This window comes from Siniperca chuatsi, linkage group LG23 (genome assembly GCF_020085105.1).
Source record: "Siniperca chuatsi isolate FFG_IHB_CAS linkage group LG23, ASM2008510v1, whole genome shotgun sequence".
Taxonomy (NCBI): domain Eukaryota; kingdom Metazoa; phylum Chordata; class Actinopteri; order Centrarchiformes; family Sinipercidae; genus Siniperca; species Siniperca chuatsi.
The window spans coordinates 22,348,813-22,359,392 of record NC_058064.1 but is presented as its reverse complement, the minus strand read 5'-3'; the positions used below and the strand labels follow the sequence as shown (position 1 = coordinate 22,359,392).

Here is a 10,580-nt window from a genome sequence, read left to right as displayed (position 1 = left end):
TCACAACAGCACTCTGGTGTCTGCAGAGTGAATCAACAATTCAGTCAAAGATTTGAAATTGGAAAGATTTATTGATCTAAGATTCTATTTAATTTTTGAAAGTGAAAATTCATTCTGGATGTGGATGAATAGTATTTTGACAAAATCCACTTAAAATCCACTTATTCACTTATTCACAGAGTTTTCTTCCAGATCTCGTGGTCTACATCAGCAGATAGTCTTTGTCATGGAGACACCTCTGTTGTCATCATGTGACATAAGTATAGAACTTAATTCACCTAAAAACAAGTAGTTTACATATAAGTGGAAAACTGAGGGAGACTGGCCTTGTGTATGACATCATCTTGATCACATGTTACAGCTGTGGGGAACACAACATCAGTGAAACAACAAGGACCTTGGACAAGTGATTGAATGATTGAACACCAGAACCAGACAACATCAGCTGTCTGTGAACACCAGACCAAAACCACTCACAGTACCACTCTCTCACATTCTCGCCGGGGGATTCCCAACGAAGATGGAATGGTAAATGGACTGTACTTTTTAGTCTTTCTGACTACTCAAAGTGCTTTAACTACATATCACATTTACCCCATACACACACATTCATACACTGATGGCAGGTGCCAACTGCTCATCAGTTGAAAGAAACTAATCATTCACACACACTCACACACCTCGCAATTCGGGGTTCAGTGTCTTGCCCAAGGACACTTCAACATGTGAGCTGGGGGAAGCTGGGATCGAACCGCCAACCTTCCGATTGGTGGACGACCCGCCACAGTCGCCCCCGAACGTCCACAGAACTCCTTATTTAAGAACAATTTCAGAACCTTACATTATCTGGATGTATGATCATGTTATTGCTTGGTTGTTTGGTTATAAAGAGTAAGGTCGAGATTCTAAAGAGTACGGTCTAGACCTGCTCTATAGGAAGTGCAATGAGATAACTTCTGTTATGAATTGGCGCTATATAAATAAAATTGAATTGAATTGAATTATCTTTCATCGATAAATAAGGAGAATCTCTTATAGGCCTATAAAAGTCAAGAGGCCTTTATTCATTTAGATATGTAAATTGTTGAACGTAGCTGATTATTAGTAGTAACTGATAACTGTTGTTGATTTAAATCATCATTCAATATTCCTTTTAAATCTTCTAATTTATGTATTTATGTTATTTGTTATACTATTTATTTACTTGCATTATTGTTATCTCCACAATAATATACCACATAGCTGCGTAAGAATGTGTCTCATTGAATTTTGTTCAGGATAAGCTATTGTCAGTTAGGTAGTCAGTCATGCCAAACATATAAATAGCACTCAATGTGCTAATGAAAAGCACCCAGTGGTTGACCAGAGAAAGTTCAAGGATGATATTCACATCTGTCACCAGAGACCGTCTGTGAACACAGACCTGTCATGTGACCAAAGATCCTCACTTAGGTCAAATGATGACACCTGAGCAAACTCTATCCACTGAGGAAGACTGTGAGATGTGGTTCAAAGCTCTGGAAAAAGCAAAACTGACCTTGAGATTATTTTGTCAGGCTATTTAATTATTATCTATTTTATTGTTCTTGTGAAGGAATTTTCCTTAGCGGCCTCGTGTGTAGAGATGTGAGTAACAGGTGAAAGGCAGGACACTACAGCAGTCAGAGGTCAACTCCATTTCTAGGGCTGCAAGTGATCCCTGTATGTTCCCTAGCCATAGTTCACTGTCTCCATATCTGTCGCTCTCATCTGGGAGGAAGGACAGCTGGGCAGGCAGATGGGGCTGTTACCTAGGCAACCCCAAGGCCTGATAGTAGCTCTTGTCTCAGGCATAGAAGGAAATACTGACTGATTTCCCTGTAGAATGCACCACATTTGACCTGTTAGCTCCAATGTGACTGTCAGTAAGATTTACAGTTCACCATCCAATAGGAAGAGTGAACATATGTAGGCTGGAGAATCCTAACCTTGTAGGGAGAACACATTAGATTCTATAGGGCTAGTAAAGGATAAATATTGTGGATCAGGAAGAGACCTTCATACTTGGTTTTGGCACTGCACTGGGTTTCACCTTGTACTGCTGATATCACTGTCTCCTCGGCCGAGTCTCATTAAACATTGCTGTGTAAGACATCCTGAGTCTCCAGAAACCTTCTTCATCATCAGAGTTGACCAGCTCACAAGAATTTCCTTCATAGTTCTAAATAATAATGATCGTTATTAATTCATTATTTAGAATAACAATCTATTGCATTGACTGAACCGAAGTCCCGCCCGTTTACCCACAATGCTCCAATCAAAGCTGAACTACATGTAGACCCAGCAACCCAACAATTCAGCATGAGGCAATACAGCCATCATTTTTTGACAGCACCAAGTCTTTCAAGTCAATTTGGTTTGTCAGGACCCTTAAAGGTAAACGAACAATTCCCTGATTTTGGCAAAATGTACAATAATGGACCCAAATTTACAAATGTATGTTTTTTGAATATTTAGAATGCTAATGGAAACAATAACATCCTGACAGTGTACCTTTAAATTAGACAGAGATTCAGTTCATTTTAAATTAATATAAACTAAGCTCTTAATCCTTGCTGGTTCCACCTGACACTGTACAACATGCAGAACCATTTGAGCAGAATTGGAGTCCAGGCTAACTTGTTTGGCAAGTCACACTTGGTGTTTGCATGTTTTACCTTTTTTTTTATTTATTTTTTTCAACAAATCTCATACACTTTGCATCAATGCTGGCCATTTTCTAAGCAAACTGCATGTTTTGAGATTGCTTTCCTCTAGTCAGTCACTGGTATCAGTTCATTCCAATACAGCTTGAAAGCCATATCTTGTTGACACAGTTACATACTTCATTCTTGTTTTGTGATTCACTGATTTTTCAGTTCAGTCTGTATTACTATGTACAACTGCATGACCAAAAGTATTTGTAGACATCCAACCATTCCAGCCATATGTCAGTCGGCCCCTGATGGGTGATAAGGCCTGGATTGTGGTGGATGGGGTTGAGGTCAGGGCTCTGTGCAGGCCAGTCAAGTTCTTCCACACAAAACTGGGAAAACCACATTGTTGTGTTGACACAGAGAAGGACTTTCCCCAAGCTGTTGACACAAAGTCGGAAGAAACTATAATTTAAAATGTCATTGTATAATGTAGCAATAAGATTTCCCATCATTGGAACTGAGGGACCTAGACCAAACCAGGAAAAACAGACCCAGACCATCAGTCTTGACCCCTCAGCAGTACTCCCACAATGCTCACAAGGCACAACCTCTGACCTGCATACACTGATCGCTCGCAGAGAAGCAAACAAAGCTGGCAAATTGCACAGATTCCCTCACTGTGTAAATTCACAGTTCATTCAGCTCCAAAATATTAGGCACTAAAATCACTTCAGACCCCTCTGACATCATCTTCAGTCCTATATACTTATCTAATATACTTTGATCAGCCAATGTTGCTAGACACAACATTACTAAGCTTAATAAAGAGCTAATCATGGAGGACAGTGATCATGCCATGACATACTGTACCTGCTGTTAATCACAGCTGTAGTGTCAGTCTAGTAAATGCACTGACCCACTGAAATGTAGCTTGGTATCACCTGTGCTGTTCCCAGCAGCACCTGGATGCAGACTGTCTCCCATTTCAACTCATCAATGTGTAAACTTCTACATACACTCTGAAAAAGATGGATTTTCAACACAACCTGTTGGATACAGCATGTATGTCACTTTCACTTGTTTAAATTCCATGGATCATTTTAATGGAACAGTCTGACATTTTTAGTCTGATTGTTTGACTGTCTAAAGTCAGATGAAAAGGTCAATGATGGTGGAAAGTGGGGTTTGGATTAAAGAACAGCAGACTTTGAGCTAGATCAACCGGACAAGGCAGGCACAACAGCGGCTGCTGTGATCACCCAAGAGGAGAGGAAGAGCCGGGAGAGGAGCCATGCTGGCCCAGCGTGGATCTAAGGCTGCTCCTGACTAATGTCCGGTCTGGACAAAATGGGACTCAGAATCAGAGACTGTTGTGCCCACATCTTTACAGAGACCTGCTCCATCAGCGTCCCAGATCAAGCACTGGACGGGCGGACCGTGTTCCGAGCTGACAGAGCGCAAGACTCTGGCGAGATGAAAGGAGGAGGACTCTTTTTATATGAAGATGGAAACCATATTATCATCACTGTCTCTTTCCGCTGTTTAAATTCCACCAGACACACCTGCGCTGTGCTGCAGGATTATTTCCTGGGTGTATACGTGTAGACTATGTATATAAATAACTGTATATATTGTTTTATTTTATTTATTTTACCCTATTTTAATATGAATTTAATTTTCTGTTATGTTCTATGTGTGTAGCATGAAGGCACTACAAACTTTCATTTCATTATACAACCAAGTGTTGTAAAATGATAAATAAATGACCTTGTACCTTGAATGATGTCACTTTTGTAAAGCATCAGCATTGAATGTTGGCAATCTCCGGTGTCAAAGTCCAACACTTTGCACACCCAAAAAGTTGTTTGTGTTAGTGGCACTATAGCATTGTCATGCAACTGTACTTCTGTCTTTCCCTCAGAGAAAGGACACCCAAGAGGTTGCATGTCAGAAACACATAAATGTAGGTCATTTTAAGTGTTTCAACAAACAGCCAATCCTGTCTTTTTCTGGGGAAGATCTTGCAGTTATTGGCCTAGTTCAAATTCTAAATGCACCTAAACCAACGACATCTCAGTTATAGTTTCTAAAAATGTTGAACAAACAAGATACGTCATGTAAATGATAAAGTTTTTGATTTGTTGGGCCAGCAGTAAAAACAATTGTATTTCCCAAAATGTCAAATTGTATATATTTATATTATACTGAAGTATAATAGTAAGTAAGAGTATAATCACATTAAACTGATGAGATCACTGATCTGCTGAATTTCTTTGTAGCACAAAACAGGGGGAGAGTGATGTCATGGAAGCCCATTTCCACCAGGTAATCGAAAGAAAAAATTAGGGATGATAAAAAATAACAATTGTCATGAGTATTATTATGACTTGCTTTGAGAGGCACTTACATCCCATAGAAAATACTTAGGGCTAAGCTTTGAATAGCACTACATTCAGTGGGTCTTCATCCTTATCAGAGCTTTTTCACTGAAAACAGCTGCCGGCTGCTGCCGCTGGAAACCAGGTTCAATTCAACTCAGTTATATTTATATAGCACCAATTCATAACAGAAGTTATCTCATTGCACTTTTCCTATAGAGCAGGTCTAGGCTGCTTTATAATATTAATTACAGAGACCCAACAAATCCCACCGTGAGCAAGGACTTGGCGACAGTGGCAAGGAAAAACTTTCTTTAAGAGGCAGAAACCTTGAGCAGAACCAGACTCAATGGTGGGCGGCCATATAAGGTTGATGAGAGGGGGGATACCGACTGGAAAACCAAAACTTCTTTTAGCTCATTGTTTTGGAAGCAGCTCCTTGTAGAGATGAGAGGAACTGCAGAGTTGGGAATAATTATTTGTGAGTTCCTTATTATGAGCAACAATACATTACACATAGCCATTTGATCCATTGTTAATATAAAAATATTAATCAGTGCAGCTTTATGTAAAAGATATGACTTAGGTCAAGATTGTGACTCAGACTTCATATCTCATAATTGACTTGGCTCAGTAAGAGATTGTCATAATTACTTACTGTCATGACATACTGAAATGTTATTTTTATCATCACTAATTTTTTTCTCCTTTTTAATTGATTTTTGAAAGAAATGGGATTCCATATATTATAAAGCACTAAAAAGTAGCACGCACACACACACACATATATATATATATATATATATATATATATATATATATATATATATATATATATATATATATATATATATATATATATATATATATGCACTGAGCGTTTTTGTATGCTTGGCATGACCTTTTAGCAAAGTAGAAATATTGTAGGCCTATGAGTGAATAAATGGGTGTTTTTTGGAGAAATTGAGAGCTGGGCTCTTAGGTGACCCAGAGAACTACAGCGCTTAAAATGACATATGTCGGTAGCCAGTGATCTTTTAGGACTCATGATCCAAAAAGTGACAGAAGTAGTAAAACAGTAGCACAGCCAGTGATACTAACAGAAACTCTTGTTGGCCAAGGGTCCATTTGAAAAGGGCTGTAGAAAACCTGTCAACCTGTAATGGCACTGTTGGATCTTTATGCATGGCATTAACTTACACAAACATGTCTATGCTACTCTCAGTACCAGACACAGCATTTAGAACTAGCACGGACCCACGGACAACACTGTCATCAATAGAAAACACTAAATGGGTGGAGCCCTGGAGAGTCAAACCAGAGGATTCTTCAAATTGCACTTTATGTGTCTCTCTGTATTCAATTCAAGTGCAGCGGTGAAACTCACAGACTGAACACAACTCGACAAGGTCAGTGCACTGCGGTTTGTTTTCCGTTTGTAGGCTGCAGGTGCTACAGTCAAACCCAACACCTGCAATAGACTGGTCTGAAAAGGGATCATTGTAAGGCGTTCCAGACATGTCCAAAAATTGGAAAATCTATTCTCCTGTTATGTAAAATGTAATTGGCCCCAAAAGTCAGAATTCCAAGTTGAAAGCTCAGAAAGATTAGTCAGCTCCAAGGTTTCAGATGCAGTTATCTGACGCTGCTCCAATGTAGCAACGTGCTGTAAACACCTGTGAAAATGTTTTTAGCCTATAATATTGAATCTATAAGGCCTTTTTTTTGTATCACATGATGTTATATCCACCATAACTGGTCACGGCTGGATTACCAAGCGGGCAACTGCCCCAGAGGCCCAGACCCTCAGGGGCCCCGAAGGCCTCAAGTTGTATGTCGCAATCACTTTGTGGTAATTTGATTCATTACAAAGTTGTTCGGTAATATGCACCAAGGGCCCTAAGGTGGCTGCTGCATTTTTTTTCCAGTCATGGGGCCTTGTCTTATAGATGGGTCCTGTGTCAAAATGCAATACAGGACTGTAACTACTTGCTAGCGGCCCACAGCTCAATTTTACCTAGGCTGAAAAACCAAAGAGAGAGTAGATGCTTTCTGAGGTTCTGCTCCTTCTTTTTAAAATCTGTGTAAGGGACACATTTGCAACTTTACAACATGTAGAAAACTGGTTGTTAATCAGTGAAGGAGTTTGTACTGGCAAGTCCTTGATACAACCAAACTACTAAGCAGCTGCCTTGGTGCCCACAGACACCAAGGGGCCCCCAATAAGCAAATTATAACTGTTAAGTCTCTTTGGGTTGCTCTCATCATTACATAGACTATTTAATAATGTGGGTTTGCTGATATTGTCATTCTAGTGGAATCTAACCCTGCAGATATTTTCATTAGAATTTGTCAAATTGTTTATATATTTATCTCTGAGATTTCTGCCTTCACCCCTATACAATGGAGGTGGATATAATTCAGTTTGTGCTCACAACATTTTAAAATTTCCAAAGCTTTACTCAGGGCAATCCAAAGAACACAAGACAGTTTTTATAGAAGTTATCTCATTGCACTTGTCCTATAGAGTTCGGTCTAGACCTGCTCTATTGGAAAAGCGCAATGAGATAACTTCTGTTGTGAATTGGCGCGATATAAAAAAAATTGAATTGAATAGGAACTATTTCTTTGTTATAAAGCAATTCCAATGAAAGCTACCTTCAGTGTGTTCTGTGAATTATCCAGAGTGACAGAGACACTGTTTGTGGAAAGACATGTTGCAGCTGAATTTTTAAAATGTAATTTATTTATTTTTTGTATAAGACCCCTCTTTTATAGAGGTCCAGTTTTAAAATCTAGTTTTAATGTTGTTATTATCTTAGTTGATATTATGCTTACACGGTTCACATCCTCAAATAAATGAGTGTTTAATCAATGTAACTCAGGTGGGGGACACAGGGGGCTCAGCAGTCCCTGTCCCCTGGGGCCTGCTCAGGTTAGTGTATTGAGGTGGAGGCAGTAATCTCAGCTCACCACTAGAGGTAATTGAGAAAACATGTATTTTTGCAATTTGGGTGAAATGTAGCCTATTTGAATAATTAGTTTTTCCTTTAAATGTTAATTTACTTTGTAATATGATTGCACCAAGTAAATGACTTTTCCATACACTGTTTTGTTGCCTAAATACCGTACAGTAGGTTTGGAGTGTTGGCCTGCTTTTCAAGTCCTCACTCAAAGCCACTATCTGGAAGCAGAGGCTGGGGTTGGAATTCGGACCTAAGTGGGATTTTCCAATTTCCAGCCGTGTCTGGAGCGCAGCACGACTCCTCCTTTCCCCGCCATCACCGCGGAGCCGGCCCTCAGCCGGGCTCTAGGACTGGGTGACGGCCAGGGTGTTGACGTATCCGTGCGGACACATGTCGTTCTCGGATACGCAGTGGGAGAACTGGGCCGGGTTGTTGCCGCCGGCCAGCCTCCGCACCCCCCGCACCGCGACACACTGCTCCACCAGCTCCAGGAACTTGCACACCAAGAAGAAGATGTTTTTGAACATGAACACCGACACCGGCATCTTGTACACAAAGACCTGGAAACACCTGACCACCAGCAGGGGCGCGTTGACCACCAGGCCCGTGGAGAAGCGGGCCCACAGCCACCGGCAGCGCAGCTCCGACGCCGTCAGCTCGTAGAGCCAGATCACCGGCACTGCCAGGGCCACGAAGTACACCGAGATCACGGTGTACTTCAGATAGACGGTGGGGATCTCGTTCCTTAGCAGCATCTCCACCAGTGTGTAGCTGTCCAGCAGGTCCAGGCAGGTGCTCAGGAAGCAGCTCTGGGAGTGGTGCCGCGTCGCCCCGTTTAAATCTTCGATGATGGAGTTGATGAGGCAGAAGAGCAGCGGTGCGGACAGCAGCATGATGATCTTGAAGCCGGTCACTCCGCACGGGACCTTGAGCGCGATCAGGTCCAGGATGGATGTCTCCAGGATGAGCACCACCTTCGGAGTGCAGGCAATGACATAGATGAGCCAGGCCAGGTAGGCGTACGTGAACTCCCCGAGGTTGCAGCCGAAGATGGAGCTCTTCTGGTGGAAGCCGCAGGCCCGCTCCCTCTTGCTCCGCGCGTTCTTCATGAAGAAAATCCCCCAGCCCGAGATCACCACCAGGTCCGTGGCTATCCACGAGCACCAGTACAGGTCGGTAAAAATGATGAGGTAGAAGTCCAGAATGCCGCCTTGGAAGATGAGGAGGAGGAAGCAGAGCGCCTTGTACAACAGGCTCCTCTTGGATTTGTACCCCAGCAGGGGAGCGGTCTGCATGAACTCCCCCGATGTCATTATGCAGGCGGCCGCGGTTGAGGAGACCAGGGGCTGGATGCTACCGCTCTCCTCCGGGATGATGCTGCCGCTGGTGGTCTGGGTGTCCCGCCTCCTACTCAGCTGCCCAGATTGCGGAGAAGAGGAGACGGGGGAGTCCGGGCAAAAGCTCGCTTCGGATAGATAGTCGGCCTTCGGATTGTCGTTTCCAGTTTCTGAGAGCATTGTATTTGTGCGGTCGCCTCCCTTTCTCCGCTTTTCTTCCTTCTTGATGCTTGGAAAGGTGGAGAGAAAGAGACATGCGCAAAGAAAGGCAGGGGCCCTGATGGAATGGACTAGGCTGCAGCTGCTTCAAAAGGCCTACATCTGCTTTTGACAACAGTGATTTCACTTCTTTATTAGTTCGTTTTTCAATCAATTATTTAGTCTGTAAATTACAACAATAAACACAAATTCCCATCAGCAGCTCCAAGAGGCCAAAGTGATGCCTTCACATGCACTGGTTATGTTTGAAGCCCCTTGTATCGCCTAACAATGGGCCTAACCTAATTAGAAGAAAAAAGGTCTTCAATTCCTAATGACAAAAATTATATCAAAATTATTATCTGTTGTGTATTTGTATATCGGCTACATCTTATACAGAAAGGTGCTCTATGCACTGTGTTATTACTCATCAGTGTTGCTTTTGAGTGCACTCTTTGTGCAATGTATACAGTTTTTTATGCTACAGTACTAGCTGGTAGTCATTTGGAAAGACATTCATTTAGGAATTTGCATTTTAGGAATATAAGCACAAAACTGAAATAATGATGGTCCTGAAAGTAGAGGACCCTCTTCAAGACAGGACCTCAAGATCAGGTAATAAAGCAGGACCCACCTTAAGGTCCCAATTATGTCACCTGATATTGTAATGGCTGCATAACCCTTAATACATGTTCAGTTAAATTAGCACAAAGCAGTTGACACTTTGTAAGCCTGGATCTTTTTGGGCCCCTGGAGTTCAACATTCAATCTCCTGTTATTTAGTCTCCACCAGCTCCTGAGGGGACTTTTCACATTACTATTGTATTACTATTATTTTTAGTACAAATATTGATTAGTGCAGCTTTAATTTATTGAGTTGTATATTAGAACTACAGAACAAACTCTTTACAAATTATTAGTTAACTAATCGTTTTTAAGGGAGCGCGGACATGTTTTCAAGTTGAAATAGTTTCATGTTTTTACTGTAACTGAAACAGACAAGACAAGCAAAAAGATTTAGACTTG

The 10,580-nt window shown here is 41.6% G+C and overlaps 1 protein-coding gene across 1 annotated transcript; it reads right to left on the bottom strand.

The window, feature by feature from the left end:
* Window positions 1-5,930: 5,930 nt before the first annotated feature.
* On the bottom strand, window positions 5,931-10,444 carry tmem121b (transmembrane protein 121B). Its single transcript, XM_044186072.1, has one exon. The coding sequence runs from the start codon at window positions 9,534-9,536 to the stop codon at window positions 8,364-8,366; it is 1,173 nt and encodes a 390-aa protein (XP_044042007.1). The 5' UTR covers window positions 9,537-10,444; the 3' UTR covers window positions 5,931-8,363.
* Window positions 10,445-10,580: the final 136 nt, after the last annotated feature.

What these genes read in the sequence shown, in the direction of transcription:
- tmem121b (XM_044186072.1), bottom strand. Translation starts at nt 9,536, where the DNA reads ATGCTCTCAGAAACTGGAAACGACAATCCGAAGGCCGACTATCTATCC.